At 51.1% G+C, this 18084-nt stretch overlaps 2 protein-coding genes and 1 long non-coding RNA gene across 4 annotated transcripts in view; 1 reads left to right on the top strand and 2 right to left on the bottom strand.

Moving 5' to 3' along the window:
* SIN3A (SIN3 transcription regulator family member A) overlaps positions 1-6743 on the bottom strand; it is a 75108-nt gene extending 68365 nt beyond the window's left edge. The window contains exon 1 of one of the 2 annotated variants that reach the window (XM_032342385.1): positions 6655-6743. In XM_032342385.1, coding sequence (XP_032198276.1) covers positions 6655-6708 — 54 coding nt within the window. In that variant the 5' untranslated portion in view covers positions 6709-6743. Of the gene's footprint in view, positions 1-2298; positions 2596-6654 lie in introns of those variants that run through there. The other variant, XM_032342386.1, reaches the window with a different exon arrangement.
* Positions 1354-17731, top strand: LOC116590526. The gene is made up of 3 exons (XR_004285635.1): positions 1354-1604; positions 17245-17295; positions 17650-17731. It is a non-coding gene; the product is annotated as an uncharacterized LOC116590526 (long non-coding RNA).
* The window catches only part of PTPN9 (protein tyrosine phosphatase non-receptor type 9), an 88669-nt gene continuing 82448 nt past the window's right edge, over positions 11864-18084 (bottom strand). Inside the window, exons 12-13 of the mRNA XM_032342389.1 lie at positions 17674-17881; positions 11864-16855 (exon numbers count right to left, since the gene is read on the bottom strand). Coding sequence (XP_032198280.1) covers positions 16641-16855; positions 17674-17881 — 423 coding nt within the window. The 3' untranslated portion in view covers positions 11864-16640. The remainder of the gene's footprint in view (positions 16856-17673; positions 17882-18084) is intronic.

Genomic DNA, 18084 nt, shown 5'->3' with positions numbered 1-18084 from the left:
TAGAGTCTTAACTCTGACAAAACTATAGTATCTATCATACTGATATTTGGAGAGCTAAGAAGCATTTATAAAAACTTTCCTAATATAGTATAACCAGGTTCTTACTTGAATCCTTAAAGCATATCTGGGACTTCTGATCCTGGTGCCCCAAGAGACAACATATTAAGGGCATGACTTAGGTCTTCCATGTTTCCCAGCAGACAGCACTGCAAATGGTGGGAACAACTATGTGTTGACCAAATCTTCCTCAGTGGTAGACTGTACTATCATCACTATCTTTGGCAATCTATACGTCAGAAAAAACACCCAGGCTTTCTGTCTCCACACCAATTCTACCACAGTCACAACTGCTCAAATGAAAAAGCTATCTTTGCCATTGCTACTTCCTTAACTGAGATGGGACTTACTCTCTTCTCATGAATATGGGCCAGGAAATCAAGCTCTCAGTCCCAACTGAACAAAGCACAAATCCAGAATTTAACTTCAGTTCAGGTATCAGCCAGAGGGCTTACTCAGATTTTCGTCTATAAATATATTCCTTTGCATTTATTTTCTCATGAAAAAATATAAAAAACAATAATTTCTCTTAAGAAAAAAGAATGTTATCAATTCAAAGCAAAAAACTGATTTAAAATCATTCATTATGGGGCACTTTGCTGGCTCAGCCAGAAGACCATGCGACTCTTGTCTCCTGAGCTCGATCCCCATGTTGGGTGTAGAGCTTACTTTAAAAAAAAAAAAAAAAATTTAAACAGTTCATTAAACATAAACGTCGTAAGGCAACTCCCCAAAACAGGTCGGAGGGCAATGCTACAAGTCACATACAAGTCCTCGACTTCACCCTCTGTTAACAAAACGGCAAGAACGCTGTTTTATAGAATATAAAAAGAAATAGTCTTGATGTTCTAACAGAATTATACAAAACCATAAGAGGAGGCTTTTCAAGAATACCTGTAGTTACCTAAATTGCAACTTATTTCTTTGTGAAATTAAGCTCACATAGCAGAACCACCTGTATATACAATGAAAGCATTCAAAAATGTAACAGCCAAAGAAATCAGAGTATTTTATTCAGAATTTTTTTAAATCACCATCTTTTATGAACACATCGTTTTAAATAGTAAAATGTAAATCCAACCCTTCCTTTCCTATATCTCCGCCTAGTTAAAGACTTTTTCTGGCTAACTGGATTTGAAGTCCTAAGGCACCTAACTGTGGCCAAGTCCAACTACCCACTACCCTATTGGCTCAAAGGAAACCCCGCCCCGAACAGCCACAGTAACTGAACATCAAGGGAACTCCAAGAAAGGTTGTCCCCGGCTACATTTCTAGTCTCTGATGACTCTCCGCCCCTCCCCCCCACAATCACCGCTGCGGAAGCATGGTCACAGCACGAGCAGCCACTCCACCGCAAGACTCCAACGAAAGGACCTTGAGCACCTCGCCCCAATAATTACAATTCGGGGAGGGGGGAGTGGCAGTGATCATGCTCCCAATCTCCAAGGCTGAGCGGTGCCATCGACGCTGCGTGGAGCTAAGCAGAAACAACAGCTCTGGCACCCAGTTCTCCTGCCCCAGGCAAAAGGCATGGCCGAGCCACAGGAGTAAGTACTGACACCTCCGCAGATCAGAGTCGGCGGGAGCCCCTCCCATCCCACCGAGACGTAGGGCGGGGCAGATCTGGGCGCCGCGACTCCAAGCCAGACCGGACAGCGGGCTTTCCCGAACCCCGCCTCACTTGCCAAGGAGGCGGAAACCGGGGGGAAGGGGAGGACGGCCTGGGGGAGTGGCATCGCCGCTCCGTACGGCCCCTCCGGCCAACCGGATCCCGAGAAGGCGGAGGAAAGCCGACTTCACGCCCCTTCCCAGCCGCGCCCCGAAGCCACACGCGGGAGACCCCTTGCCCGTCCCCCAACCCCAGCATGCCAGTGCGCGGCTGCCCAGCCGAGACCCCGCCCACCTCGGGAAGACAGGAGGGGTGGTCGACCGCAAACAGCACTTAGCCAGGGCCGCCCCGCCCCTTTCTCCACAATCGCACGCGCGCGCCGGCCCCGCCCCTGAACGGCGGCGCGAGAGCCCGCCCCCTCCGCGCGCACCGGGACTACGCTCTCCTCCCCCTCCCGCACGAAGAGCTACCCCGCTCCGCCCCCCACCCCCCTCACACATCCACACACCTCCCGCCCGCCTGCTCTACGGGAAGCCGAGGAGGTCAGCCCCCCCCTAAAAATACACACCCTCGAGTCCAGCGTTACCCTCCACCAGGCTCCCCGCCCCGACCCAGGCCCGGCGTGCTCTCACCGCAAAGCTGCTCCGGCCGCTCCTCTCTGCGTGTCCCTCTCGGCGTGAGCCTTGGGCTCAGCAGGGAGGCCCCGAGAACGGCGCAGGCACAGGCCCGCCGAAGCGGACTGGCAGCCTCCTCTCCGCTAACGAAACGGTCACAGGCCCCGGTGCCCAGACTGGGAAGGAGGGAGGGAGGGAGGGAGGGAAACTCCGAGGGGGGAAGGGGAGGGGGGGAAAGATGGAGAAACCGTCTCCGCCGCCTCTACCGCCGCGGCCGCTTCTCTGTTACCCGGGAAATCCCGCCCACTCCCCCGGCCCGCCCCGCAGAGGGAAGACTCAACTTCGCTCCACCACAGGCCGCATTATCCGCCCGTCAAAGGTTTAACCAATCGCTGTGCCCTGCCTGCCGGCTGCCCGCCCCTTCCCCCTCGGCTGGGAGGGGAGGGGGAGCCGCTCACCTTCTCCACGCCCCTATTGGCGGGGAGCTTCCCTAACTCAACCCCGCCTATTGGAGACGAATTGCAGAATCCCACCCCCACGCCTCAACACTATTGGAGGAAGCAGGGGAGCTCTTCACATCTCATTGGAGGACTCCACATATCCCGCCCCGTGCGGTCTCAGCCACAGGCCCAACAAGTCGGCTCCCGCCCTCGCCGGTCATCGCATTGGAAGGTAAGTAACCGATGTGGGGTAAAATGTCCGTAAGTGAGACAAGCTCCGCCTCCAACCACCCGATTGGAGATCTCGGCGCCGGTAGCAGCCTCCATTGGCCAGGACGCCCGTCTAGAAAGGACCTGACTCCGCCCCGCGCGAGGAGGCTGAACCTTAGCAGTCCTTTTGTGGAATGTTTACACTAGAGACTGAAGTGCAGAGAGTTCCAGGGCCCGAAACAGGAGGGGGCGCGGAGCTCAGCAAGCTGAGATCCGAAGCCCTGGGATTTGAAAGGGAGAGGCACCAGCACTACCACCGTGGAGGATCCCTTACAAGAAAAAAAAAAAAAAAAAGAAAGAAAAAGGAAAAGAACCTCATTCTATCCAGTTCTCTCTACAATTTACATTTCCGCACTCTGCCTCCTTGTAAACACAAATATCCAGAGCAACCGGATCCGTACAGCTCCTATCAGTACGTACAGAATTAAGAGCTGAAGACCAAAGCCGAAAAATAGCCCCAGTGGTTGCCAGCGCTCTGCTAGGGGTGGCTGCACACCTCTAACACCAACAATCCCTAAACTTGAGTATGCAGTCCTAAGAGGGCGGAGATAACCAAAAAGAAGGCAGGGCCCTAACAGCCACCGCCCTGGCAAGCCTCCGGAAGGCGGAGCATGAGGTGGAAGGCGTTTGCGATCTCCCGGATAGATCTGGAGGCATACTCCAACTCGAACTGAATCAGAAAACCAAACAGGCCACAGTATAAATGAACCTTCACCCCACGCTTCATACAAAGAATAAAAATTCCACAGTTGATGACAAAAGAATAGAATGGCTGTTCACCTACTCCTTTAGCCAACAAGTGTTAATGGCTGTCCCTAAGCCTTCTCTGTGTAGGTTATAGTGCTTCAACCGCACAGAGACAAAGTGCTTGCAATGCCTAGGTTGCTTTTATTTATTCACCAAATGAGGCGGAGAACTGACGCTGGCCCTGCTTTGGGGGGCGCTCAAGGAGCGCCAGGAAAGGAGGGGGCGGGACTAGAATTTTCCCGCTCTCCGGCAAAAAGGCTACTCCCCCGAGAGCCCTGTCAGTCCCCAAGTGGCAGGCCCCAGGGAACCCGCTCCCAGGTCCTATCTTGTCCTCCCTCTGCAATCCACCGGAGACCGCAACGAAACCAGCGCTGGCAACAGGTGGGTCTGACTCCAAGGATGGCTTCCAGCCGCAAGGACAAGGCACTGAACTGTGAACTCCATGAGTAGGTAACTGATGAAAGACAAGCCCTGCCCAAAGACGGAGCTCTAAAAATAAGTCACACCAACGAAAGCGACCCTCGAGTCAAACCTCTCCGAGGTTAGGAAGAAGCGACACTTATACAGAACTTATGGAAGGTACCTTTCACTCTGGGCCGTCCCCTGCTCCCTAGACTGGGTGCCACACGACGCTCCACCTGGACGTCAAGAACCACTTCGAATCCAAGCAGGATTGGGCCGCCCCCGACTCCTCTGCCCAGTAGGGGGTGAACCACCCCGGACCTTGCTTAAAGCACCCAGGCCAAGCTTAGGGTGCTCAGAGTTTTAGATAAAGCCACCTACGGACAAGCTGCCAGCGTCCGCGGCGCTCTCAAGTGAAATTCAGGGCGATCTCGTGGAAGTCAAGAGGCGCGGGAACGGCCAGGCCACAGGGTCAGAACTTTAGTAATTGGCCCGGAAGGCCAGATCCACCCCTCCTCCCCAACCGTGCAGAACCTCTGGAGCCGAGGCCCCCGAAATCCACTCAAGCCGTTAACCCCTAACTTCATCGCAAAGCTACCAGATCTCGAGCCTTAGAGGAATCATTGTGTGCCTTTCAGCTCTCTTCGCCCCCCTACCCGCCCCCCCCCCGCCAAGAACTCCAAACCCGGGACTTCCGGGCGGGAGCACAGTTCGAAGGAGCAAGGCGGGACTCACATGTGCGGAGCGCGCACACAGGCTAGGGGAGGGGGCGGAGTACAGGGGGTGGACTTCCCCCTCCCAGCTCGCTCGGGCGGAGGGGGCGGAGACTATCTATTTCACCAACCAGGAGTGGGGGCGGGACCTTGCGCCTCACGTAAGCCGCAGGAATCCTCCCTCCGCCCTTCACGGAAAAAAATCCTAGCAACTTAAACTCCAGCCCGGCCTCCGATAGGCGGAGCTCTGGAGAATGTCATCCAGTCGAGAACCGAGAAGGAAAAAAGGGAGTCTCGTCCAGCCAGTGGAAGACAAGAGAAGGCGGGCCCTCTGGAAGAGCCCGAGGTGGGTGGAAGAGAGAGGGAAAGGCCCCGCCCCTCAGCTCCCCTCCGGGCGGGTTGCACAAGCGGCCACTGGAGTAGATAGTAAACAGGCTAGGCCGAGGAGTGGAGGCAGGGGCAGCTCAGCGCTCCGTGGGCCGCGGCCCCGGCGCCTCCTCTCCCCGCGTCGCCCCACCCGACCCCGGCGGTTAGCGCCGGCGCCCCGCCTTCCAGCCCGCGGCCGCCATCCCGGCTGACAGGCGCGCCCCCCGCGCCCCTCCCCGCCCGCTGATGCATTTCCTTTTCCCGATTCCGAGCGTGGAGACTGTTTTCCCAGTTTCCGACCTTCACTGCCCCTTTCAGGCCACCCCCTCGTGGGCGCGCTCACACGCCCGCGCCCCCGCCCCCGCACCTTCAGCGGGCGAGCCGCACGGCCGGGGGAGGGGAAGGGAGCCGCCGCCGCCGCGGCCGCCCTGGGGTGGGCGGGGAAGGAGGCAGCTCCATGTTTGCAAGGGGATCAGCTGGGGCCGCGGGTCGAAGCCGCCACCGAGTTCCTGGAGGTTTTCCGCACCCCCGGGCCGAGTTCCGCGCGGGCTCGCGGCCTGGCGGGTTCCGGCACCGAATGCAGGCTCTACTGCCACGGCCCGGGAGTTCGGAGAACACAGACCGGCGCTCCGCGGAGCCGGTGCCCAGGCGCGGGGGGCTCTTTCCGGTGCCCTCCCCCGCCGCCGGTCGCCCCTCCCGCAAGTCCGGCATTGCCCCCGCCCCCAGAGTCCATAACAACCGCGGCCCACGGCGCCCGCGCCTCTCGGATCGCGCCCACCGCCCCCTCCGCCAAGTTTGCGGACCGAAACAAAACCTTCCGGGCGGCTGCCGCCCTCACCCAGCACGGTTAGCGGGGAAAGCTGCGGGCTCCGGCTCGCTCGCGAACTCCAGCTCTCAACCAACTCCGGGCGCCGCGGGCTCAGTGGGCCTGGCCCGCCGGGCTCAGGCCGCCGCCCCCTGCCGAGCCCGCGCGCCGCAGCCCGGGCTCGGTTCCAGTCGGCGTACGGAATATCCCCTATTTTCTTCTTTACAATAATTTTTTTAAAGGCATTCCAGGAGCGAGTGGGGGGGGAGGGAATCTCCCCCTGCCCGCCCCTTACCCAGTCCGCCTTCGAAACCTACCGAAACCGACTGCTCGGTGAAATAAACTAGGCAGCACGGCCGGCGCACTGGCGACCCGGGCCGGCCGACCCCCTCCCCACGAATCCGGCCCGGCTTGGAAATACACACACTGGCGAGCGGGCGGCGCCAAGAGCTCTCCTTCCTGGCCTGCCCCGCGCCTCCCTCGGCCGCCGGACTCCGAGCCTCCCCTAGCTCCGTCCCGGGGCCCACGGCGCCCGCACCGTGGCGGACCGGCCAGAGCCACTGGCCGGCGAGCTAGCCCCCCAAACGCCCGAGATTGGGGAGACCAAATTAAAAGCAGCTGTTTAACATACCTTCCGAGCCAGGCGAGGAGTCCTGAATGGGGAGGAACGCCTCCCACGGGCCATTGGCTCCCCGGCGCTAGCGTCAGTCAGCCTGGGCCCGCCTCCTCCTCTCGCTCCACCTCTTCCCCTTCATTGAACGCTCCCTCCCTCCAAAAAACATTAAATAAATAAATTAAACTCGCCGCGAGTGGGAAGCGCATCCGTGGCAGAGACCCCCATCTCTCCGGTCCCGCCCCCTCATTTCTTGAGACCCGTGGACTGGAAGGAGACCTGAGACTCAGAGATCCGCAGGGTGGACTCGGAGGAGGAGCCAGCGGGGCTACCCGGCCCCACTTCCTTCGCACTCACACCCCATTTGGAGCTGGTAGGGGAGGCTGGCGGGGACATCCTAGCGACTGGCTGGAATGGCCCCACTCCCCAGGCTGTGTAACCTAGTCCGGTCCGGCCCATTCTGTTAGGCGGCTACCTAAACGAGTGGTGTGAGCGGTTAAGTCCCGCGTTCAGGCAACCGGCGCTGGTCTGAGCACCTACCCTGGGTGAGGCAAACACATTCATACTGCACCTGCTTCTGAGTGCGAATACAGAGGCTGGATGAGATGCTCTCTCTGTACCCTGCAAGGGCTCCAGACCTACCCGAGTTGATGTTACAGCAAGAGCTAAGTAAGGTAAGGCAGAAATGTCTATATAAATAAACATAGAAGCTCAGAGCAGGGAGATTCTTCCTAGCTGAGGAAAACTGGGAAAGTCTTCGTGGAGGAGATGGCTGGCACTCAAGGAGGGTCTTTATGCTTTCATCAGGCAGAAATGAAGGGGGTCAAGTCATTTTTAGCAAAGGGCACAAAGGGGCAAGTGGAAAATATTGGTAAGGACCTTCAAATGTGGCTGTAGTAATGAAAATCAGGATTGGAGAGATGGAATCAAACAGCAGAAAACTTTAATACCTGGTTAAAATTCTTAGTCTTGCACAACATAATGTGCTAGCAGCATTGTTGCAGGACTACAGCCTCAGAGCTGTGGTTTAAGATGCTCGACATCTCAGGAGCTGGATTGGTTCTGAGAGTGGTTGAGGAGTTCTGAGTGAGGAGTGCCTATAAGCAGCAAGGTGAGGCACAAAGGCTATTGTAATACTGGGTTTGTAGACTACAGACATACATCTTCTGGTGGGAGCCATAATACATGGTGGAACCAAGGGAAATTTTATTTTCTCTTTCCCAGCCACCCAATCCAGAAGGCCTTGTCTTCTGTATCTCTCAAGTCAAAAACTCTCAGATCCTTCCATGAATCATTTGCTGTGCTTGTCCTGACTTCCAACCAGAAGTTGAAAGAGGCTACCCTACATCTCTGTGTTCAACAGAGCTAAGCCTGGGGACAGAGCACATGGAGTGAACAAGAAAGACCTGTGGATTGAGGCATCCAGAAAAGGAAGTTCATGTGGTCAATGTGGGATGTGCAGAATGTGAAAGGCTTTAGAGTCCTGTGGGCAGAGTGGGGCCTGATACTAGTTAGGCTGTCCCAACAATTCAGATGAGATGTAATGAGCACTTGACTAGAGCAGTGGCAGTGGGAAGCAAAAAGAATTAAAAAGGAGAGATGTATTTGAGAGAGACTTAAGGGGCCTGGGTGACTAATTCAGTTTTGTTGATGGAGGGAAAGGAGTCAGTGGTCTGGTAGGTGAAGAGGTAGTAGAGTTTGAGGCTAGTGGCTGGGTAATCTGGGTTCTAGACATAGCCTGGCCAGTGACTGGTGATATATTTTTAGGCAAGTACTTCTTCCCCTGGGCCTGTTTCCCTCCTGTAAAAGGAGGGTGGAAATTGGAGTAGAAGGGAAGGCTCTAAGCAACCTTCCCTCACTCAGCATCTATAGGGAAGGGGATTATCTAATGGGGAGGGAAGCTTGCCATTAAGGAGAGAGGACAGGTTGGAAGAAATACTGATTTGGGAAGGACAGTGGATCATCTCATGTGAAATGGGGACTAGAATTTGGGAGGTAGCTTGATTGATGGAATCATTGAAGGAGAGGGTGTGGAGCAGGGAAGACCAGGAGATGTGGACTGTGTAGTTAGTGGGAGGCCCAGTACCTAGCAGGGCCACGGAGGTCAAGGTTCATTCTCAGACCAGGGGGCTCCCTAGGGTCAGAACCAAGTTTTTCTGATTCAGAATAGAAATCCCCTGATGTCTGGAGGCCCATCTCAGATTTCTGCTTTTTTTCCCAAGAGGTTCTGCCCTAGATGAAGGCATAACAGATACTGTGTGAATATGAGATGAGACATAGTAGTAGACCAGAAAGAACATTAGTCTGGAAGTTGAATCCCATGTTCTTACTTAGTCTCTTTTTATTATCCATAGACCATCCTCCTGTCCGGTACAAGAGTGTAACAGTAATCCTTGCCCTGTTATGAAGATCAGATGTGATGATTAAATGTGCTTTAATACACCTAGTAAAATTCTGAGCTGCTGTGGAGGGCAAAGGCCCAAGCATTTGACTGTAAGCCTAAACAGCAAGTGGTATACTGTGGAGGAAGTAATGGAACATTTGCACCCGGAGTAGTTGCTCCACTCAGAGAACCAGATTTCGCTGATTTCTCTACCCCCTGAAGTGCAACGGCCTGTGGCAGTCCCCGCCTGAACAGCGCTCCTAGACGGAGCTCCTTGAGGATAGCTGCTCTACCTAATTCACCTCTGAGCACCCAGTGCCCATAGTAATCAGGCACAGGATGCCCCTTGGAAGGGGTCCAGGGATTATTGTTTCTGATTCAGTACACTGATGACTACATAGGAGAAGGAGTCCCAGACTCTTTGGGAAAGTAATCATTTGTTTTGGTAACACTGACCCTCCAGCTGCATTGGTTACATCCACCCTACCCCTCCCCTACTCAGTCAGGACAAAACAGTGAATGGATACTGATGAGGGCCTGCCTTCGAGAAGTCACATTGGGAAGCCAGGTTCTGCCTCCTAGGAGGCCACTTCTGTGTGAGTTAGGGGTTATTTTCCTAATTATAGTTGAGTAAACAGAGCAGTAGTGTGACTTGCCCAAGTCAAGCCTGTCTGGACCCAAAGCCTGAGCTTTGTCCACTCCCCCATGTGCTGTCTCTATACACACTAGGGCCCATGATCCAGTTGGAACTTGTGGAGAAAAACAGCCTCCCTCCTACCACCTTACCTTACCACCCTAATTCCAAGGGCAGTTTGTCCCCCAGATAGTTCCAAATGATTTCTGGCCCTTTCCAAAAAAATTATATTCCAAGAGGCAAGATATTTCTCCCAACCACATACATACATGCGTCCTTACCTCACACCACCACTCAGAACTAGGACACCTAGGACACCCTGTCTCACAGGCATCGTGCATGTGCGTGTGTGTACACCCTCATTCACAGAAAAGACTGATTTAGTTCTTTAGGGTGCTTATGGTAGGTGTGATTAAGACATTTAAGGCCCGCACTTCAGTGACTCTGCCGAAAAAGTGTCAGTGCCAGTACCCTGCTGACAGAACCCCTGCCAGCTGTAGAGGACCGTTGCCAGTGTGGGAATACCCAGGTGAGGGGCATTTGAGGCTTGCTCTCCACTCCCCATCCACACCTCCCTATAGGTTCAAGGGGAAAAGCTCAAACTATTGGTCAGAATCCCAGTTTAGTCACCTCCTAGCTGGATGTCATTTGCAAGTTATCTTCTCATTTTCCTTTGTCTATAAACTAAGAATAAGAATACCTACTTCAGTGGGCTGTTGTGAGATGAAAAATAAAGTGTGCCTGCGGTGCTTGGCTAGCTCAGTCTGTGGAGCATGGGGCGCTTGATCCTGGGATTGTGAGTTCAAGCCTTGTATCAGGCATAGAGAGTACTTAAAAAAAAAAAAAAAAAAAAAAAAAAAAAGTATGCCTAGCATTTAGGCAGGGCTTCACAAACCTTCTTCTCCTTCATCTCCTCACCATCCCCTCTCATCCTGGCCTTTTACACCCAAATTCCCTCCTTTTGCAGTCTGAGAGAAGAGCCCAGGACTGGCCTAAAAGACCCCGCAGTGGGATTCTACTGTGTGAAAACCATTTCTCTGGCAAACAACTGCCTTAGTTTGTACTACTCTATATTTCTAATTTCTGGGTGGTTTGGAGGCTTGGAATTTTTTAGTGGGTTTCAAGATTGCTACTTACAGCCATGAAATGTCTTCCCTTCACTGAGCATTAATAAAAAATAAGTAGAACATTATGTTCCCTAGTTTACCTGGCTTTACATTTTCAAAAAAAAAAAATTTTTTTTTTTTGTATGTCAGTTGTTTGGTGACTTCTTTTTTTTTTTTTTGTAAAGCAGCAGGTTCCTTTGCTTGCAACCTTACTCAGAGTCCTAATATGGAAGAGAGAAACGTGGCCCTTGCTGTGGTTGGAGACAGCCCAAGCACTGCAGTCTCCACTCTTTTACCTCCCATTCATACCACCTCCCTTTCAGCCCCTGCCCCGCGAAACCACGAGTGAACCTACATTTCCAAATCCTGTTCATTCATCTTAACTGCTCCCTTCCACTGACCAGGCTGGGAGACTACAACCTGGCCATGTCCTCTGTTACTTGTCTATTAATCAGAATTGTTCACAGGCTTTTTATCCTCTCCTTAACATTGGTAACTCCAAATGTCTCTCTTCTCTTCTTGCCCTCCTCCTTCTGTTCTCACTCACTTCCAAGACCTCCAGCTTTTATCTAAACTAAGGCCCGGGGCGCCTGGGTGGCTCAGTGGGTTAAGCCGCTGCCTTCGGCTCAGGTCATGATCTCAGGATCCTGGGATCGAGTCCCACATCGGGCTCTCTGCTTAGCAGGGAGCCTGCTTCCTCCTCTCTCTCTCTCTGCCTGCCTCTCTGCCTACTTGTGATCTCTCTCTGTCAAATAAATAAAATCTTTAAAAAAAAAATAAAAATAAAAAAAATAAACTAAGTCCCCAGGTGACATCTCCAGCCTAGTATCTGTCCTGAACGTCAGACTCCATACATTCACTGGCTGCTGCCATAGAATAAGGTATTCATTCAAGGTCAGTGAAGCAAAGGAGACCCCACGGGATGAAATGACTGACCTAAGCTCAGTTGAGCATAGGGCCAATTTTGAGGCTTTAGACAACTACATTAGCTTAGAGAAGTAGCCAGCTTCTGATGTCGGGGGAGGGGTGGAAGTGAACCTGGAGTTGGAAGGGGCACTGTGCCTGTTTTGACTACCTTCTAACTACATCTGTCTTTCTTTTCTACTTTTTTTCATCTCCATCTGAGTCTTAACAACCATGAGGGACATATTACCCTGAACAGGTGAAAAAGGATCATTGCTCCCAACCTCCATTCAACACTTCTAGCTAGGATTCTGGTGTAGCTAGTATGTCCACCTTGGCCTTGGCTGGAAAAAATGTGGGTGCTTAAGACTGCAGTATGCCAGTGTAACTTAAAGAGAAGTTGAATCACTGTTGTACACCTGCAACTAATGTAACATCATCATGTGTCTGCTATACTCAATGAAAAAAAAAAAAGGCTGCAGCATGCCAGATTTAGCTTATAAATAGATTTTTATAAAAGTGATGGTAAGTGGTGGAGGGAGAATAAACAGGTTTCTGAGAGTGCTGTCCTTCCTTCTGTAGTGAAGACCCAGTCTCCTCTGTGGTCAGTTAAGAGTAACAATCCACAACACTTGATATTCACAACTGTTTTGATGGTAACTATAGGGCAGATACCGCCCTCCCCCAAGAGAAAATCTGTTTCCCACCCTAGTGGGAGCTTTTAGTTCCTGCCCTTGTTAAGAGAACGATGGTCTGTGGGTAGTGACCAAGGACTAAGGCAAATGTAAGAACCTCAGCAGGGAACTCTGGGACCTTGGCTGGTTCATTCCTCGACTCTGACTCACCCTGTCAGCTCCACATGCAGTAGCACAGAAACCTTCAAGGCCTAGGCCTTGGCCTGGGGACTATCTGCTTTCCAAGTTGTGGGCCAAGTGGGATGGGACCTAAGACAATGCAGGGAAGGGGCAGCAGCTTGAAAGAAGAGACTTTGAAAACAAGCTTAAAACTAGGGATTGGGAGTCAGAGCTGACCCCACCAAAGAAGGGCCTGATGGTTCCTCTATAGGAACTCACATTGTCCATCAAAGAATTAGCCCCTTAAAGAGTTGGAAGGCCTGTGGTAGTATCATCTGATGCAGCTGCTTCTTTTACAAAAAGGAAGCTAGGAGTTGGCTTGGGTTGAGTGGTGAGACCTCAAAACTACTAAAGAGCTCAGTCACTCTAGGAAGGCTTTCTTCCTGTCCCACTTCCCCCCAGGTCTCTGAACTGTGAGTTTCTGTGTGCATATCTGCTTTTAAGAGTCTCATCTCCCTCAAGCTACAAAGCTAAATAGTCCAGTCTCCCAAGAATTGGTCCCAATCTGTCATTTACCTGCATATGTGGTGACATGGAGATTGACAGTGGTAGGCCTCCTAAGCTGAGGGTGTCAGGGCACACTACTGCAGGAGTGCCATCCTAGCTGACAGGGACAGGCACGATGAAGGGACCAATGCTAGAGACAATAAGTTAGATGAAAAAAATAGCACTCAAATGGGAAAAAGCCTGAGTTGGCCCACAGTGCTCTTCCCTGCCCCCCTGCCCAAACACTTTTTCTTTATCTTACGTTCTCAGCTATATAGTCCACCATTTGATAGTGGATTCTCTTGCTTTGTTCACCAACCTCCTGTGTGAGAGTCTTGACTTCCTTAACAGATCGAGGCTCTTTCTTTCTTGGTCTTCCCCTTTCTTTCCCTCTTCAAACACCTAGCTCAGGTAGGCTCACATTTTGAGAAGTCACTCTTCACAATGGTAAAAGCTACAAGTAAACTATGGCAGTAGGGGAAAGCTATGGATCCCTTGCTCTCAGATTTAGGAAACATCCGTTTGTTAACCTTCCTTAGAGTCAGGAACACAAACTAAGACAGTGTTTCTGGCCTGGCTCATCCTGTCACTCAACCACCTACCAGGCAGGACCCAGGAATCTGCGCTTTTATGGAGCTCTTACAAGTCATAACCTCACCAATCCTCAAATGTGCAACTCATGTATAACTTCTGAATTTGCAGAACACTTTGGTTACAGCCTCTTCAAACAAAAAACAGTTCAAGGCCAACTCCTCCAGATCTCTTATCATTAATCTCGTTTCCTCCACATTTTCCCAAACCCCTCTAATTTCTCAGATTTCGCTGTTCACCTCTTATGCTTGCTTGCTCCCTACAGAACATACTCATCCAGGGAAAGGGTTGGCTTAATCTTTTGTTCTACACTTTGGCTCTTGATTAAAGTAAAAAGCTTGAAAAATCTGTTGGGAGATCAGGAGATGGATCCTTAGAGGTAATCTAGTATAAGAGTTAACAACAGGTGGTTTCAAATCAGATGACTGGGGTTCTTGATTGGTTAATTAAAATTTTCCTGTACCTCAGTTTTGTTTGTTTGTTTTATCAATACCTACCTCAAAAAATTGTTCTGAGGGTGGTGAGTAGTATCTAGAAAGCACTTTGAACAGTTTGTGGAACAGAATTAAGGACCCAGTAGACATTAGCTATCACTTTTATTTAAAAACACCCCAATATTTGCACACTCTCCAGGCCAGAACTGCCCCAACTGGGCAGGCTGTCACTGGTCAACAGGGAGTAGCTACATGGCATGGGGCATGGTGCTACATGGACAAAGCTTCTGGTTCCATTCTGAGAGAGAGATGCAAATGAATGACTCAAGATCTTCCCACAAAGACCAGTGTACCCCTATGTATGGTGTTTCCTACAAGAATGATCCCTTTGGTACTCTGCAGACCTCAGGATCCTACATCAGGAGGTCCTACCTGGGAGTACCAGTCACCAACTCTGTCACCCTATATGCAGCATGGGCTCAGGATCAACCACCTGGAATTTAGGAACAGCTCATACTCTGAAAGGAGAGCTAAAAAAAATTCCCTCTGGTTTCCAAGGACAAAACACTACCCTGATCTTTGAAAGAGAGCAACACAGTGAAGAGGCCACCAGCAAACCAACCTGAACTCCAGTTCTACAGCAAATCACTATAATCTTCCAAACCTTACCTTCCACATCTATATAGAAATAGAAGGGAGTGAACATACGAATCTTGCTCAATTATTTTCAGGTTTGAATGAGGTAATGGGGGGAAAAGCACCAAGCACAGAGACTGGCACCCAGCAAGCCCTCAACTGGTGGTTTCCTTTGCCTGCCCAGAGCTAGGGCTGTGGTCTATGGATAAAGCAAATGGCTCTTAGAACTGAAAGTCTCAGATACCTAGGTCCCTCCCTGCCTCCCCAACCCTCCCAGATCAGCTCTTGGACCCCCTTCTCACCTTCCCGGCCCAGAATGCTACTAAACTGATGAAGCTAAAAGGGTTTGATCATGTTGGTATATTTATATGTAAATACAAAACTGTATCGCTATAAGATATTGATATGAACATTTACAATTATTTTCTGAATCTGACTCAGTCCATTGATGTTAAATACAAAATGAAAAGATTGTAAAAATAAGAATATATACATTCAAAGAGCTTATTATTACAGTATAAAATTATTGAGGTCTGATCAGCTGCCAACCTCATCTGGGATAGAAGGTTTAGGGGTTCCTGGGATTTTCTTGGGAATGTGGAACACTGGGGACTCTTGATTCCATCCCTGGCACATCAGGCTGGGCAGGCTGGGAGCAGACAGGGACAGGATGGGTGAATAGGGGGCAAACAGTGATTGCAGGCAACTGCCCTAGCCAACCAGGGGTTAAGCATTATATTGACACAGAGCCCACCCAGCCTAAGCTCCAGGTTAGGCTGCTAGGCAGGAGGAGATGGGCATTTAAGTGGACAGGGCCAAGTTACATAAGAAAAGGAACTGGGGCCCCAGTTCATTCTCCTAAGGAGGGATTCTCATAGTAGTTTTCTCTCTCTCACACCTGGGCTCCCTCTCCTTTCTTCTAAGACTTCGTACCAATTGCTCTTGGCTCTGACTGCTCATCTTTACTCCCAGACCCCAAGCTCCAAGGGACAGAAAGAGTGAAGAGGGGTCTGGAGTCACAGTGGAGGTCTAGTCCTCAAATTGGCAAAGTAAACAGTAAAATCATTAGATAAGGTAATTCATGCTGAGTTAAACCAGTGTCACCACAAATCAGAATTCTCAGCTCCAATATCCTGGAAAGAGATAAGTCATTATGTAAGAATGAGGGCCTGTGGCAGGAGCATGAGGGGTGAATATATGTATGTGTCCTCTTTACCACTCTGGCGTCTGACAAGAGACATGATCCCCAGCCCCAGCTCATCCAGGATAAACAGTAGGGTCCAAGAAGCAAAGAGTCCTGAACTGCAACACGGAGCCCCAGGAAAGTCTACAAAGGAGTATCTCTGTGTATATGTATTTATAGAATACCACCATATTATCACATACAATATATATTATATACACACATACATATGGACCCATACACATAAGTGCGTGCGCACACGCGCATACACACACACATACACACAGAATGACAGAAAAGACTGGAATACACGCCCTATGTATAAACGTGCTTGGCACTCGGGACGTTCTCTAGAGTATGTAACTTGGTCAAGCTCTCTGGGAAGGAAGGTGGATGCTCACCAAACCTCCCCATCAAATCCTAGCAAAGGGAAGGAATGGGAAAGAGACCTTGAGAAGGGGAACGGCACTGGGAAAGGGGGGAGGGAGTTTCCTTCCCCACTTACCTCGGGGCCCCTGGCAAAAACCAATAGCCACAATTTGGTTTTAATAAGGCACAGTTCGATAGCAGGTGCTGGGAATTAAGAACACATTGCTGCTGGACCCTTCTAGTGGCAATTTCACCACAACTATCTAGCCAAAGGGAAAGGCTGCCTTGCGTGCACGAGTGCGCCAGGAGACACGAGGAAGAGGTTGGTCCATTGCTTCAGCATAACTGATGGCAACCTATAGGCTCAGCGGTGTCCAGGGTAGTTTAAGGAAGGCTGGCCAGCACGTAGGAGGATCGTGGGACAGTTACTGACCCTCCATGGCCAGGAGGTTGTGACTGGAGGGCACCATGCCCTCCCTCTCTGCAAACTCCAGGATTGCCTTGTAGCAAAAATAGTACTGCTCAGGGGTCTGGATGCTGAAGGCCCTCTGGGTCCTCATGCGGGACACCGTCTGGAACACGTTAAGGGTGCCAAGCTCCTCCAGCTGTGCCAGGCAGATGTCCAGTGAGCAGAAGGTACCTGAAGGAAGGAAAGAAGTGGTCATAACTGGTCTGTCTCTCCTGTCTATCCTTCCCTCTACCAAATGACCCAGACAGGCTGGATGAATGAATTCAAGGGCAAGGTGCCTCACGGTACATAGCCAGGTGGCCTTAGACCTGAAAGGATTCAAGGAGGGGGTCACTTTGGAGTGTTGGGGGTCCAGAGGAATGAGAAGCCTCTTGACTAAAGACAGTACTGCAGGTAATAGGAAGAGAAGGTGGGAAGGTGACATAGTAGAACTACCTGCTTCAATCTTAGACAAGACAGAATGACAGCATTCCTACACCTGGGCCCTAATTTTTCAGAGACTCCACAACTCTTCCACAAAGACCTAACAGAAACCTATTCTTTCTGACTTTCTCCTAAAGTGACCTCTGAACTACAAAGACCAGCAATCCCTGCAATGTACATCCCTTAAGGTAAAAGCTGCTAACTAACTCTGGAATGACAGCACAGCTCCAGGGTGGGGATCTCTTTAAGGAGGGGGATGAGAAGGAAGCAACAGCCCAGCTGAGCTCTCTGAACATCCAGGTGACAGTGATGGGGCCAGAAGATAATCATGCTGATGGGATGTGTAAAGCATCAAGCCCTAGTGGCCCTGGCCTCTGAAGTATATATTTTGGCTAGCACAGCTGGTGCCGGGGATACCAAAAGGACATTAAAGAGGAATTTTTCATGGCAGTTCACTACTGATAGATCAAATTCTCACAAATTAGCATCTAAGAGCTTTGTTATTTCTCTCCCATCTTTACTACCCCTGGATGCTCTGTAAGCTGCCATGTCATCAGGTATATTACCTGTCCTGCCTATGCCTGCGCTGCAGTGGACGACAATGGGTGGCTCAGGGCACTGCCCTTTGGAGCGCGCTCCCATGCTGCTGACAGCCAGCCTCTGCTGCTTCCTGACTACTCTCAAGAAGTCGATGAGAGAAGCTGCCGAGGAAGGGACACCATAATCTGGCCAGCTCAGGAACTGAAAGTGGGTCACCTGGCGTTTCTGCCGCTCCTTGGATGAGAAAAGAAGCAAAAGTTAATGAGGTCATTTCAGCTTACCCCTGACTACATTAGGCTTTTCTAGTTTCCCAATTCCCTGGTATCCTCACCAAGGTTCCTGCCTACCACCCTCAACTTTCTCCACAATTGCTTTTCCACAAGCCTAAAGGAAAGGCTAACTGTCTGAAGAGGACAGAATTCCCTATGTAGGACCCA

Source organism: Mustela erminea, chromosome 5 (genome assembly GCF_009829155.1).
Source record: "Mustela erminea isolate mMusErm1 chromosome 5, mMusErm1.Pri, whole genome shotgun sequence".
Taxonomy (NCBI): domain Eukaryota; kingdom Metazoa; phylum Chordata; class Mammalia; order Carnivora; family Mustelidae; genus Mustela; species Mustela erminea.
This window is presented reverse-complemented; position numbering and strand designations above follow the sequence as displayed.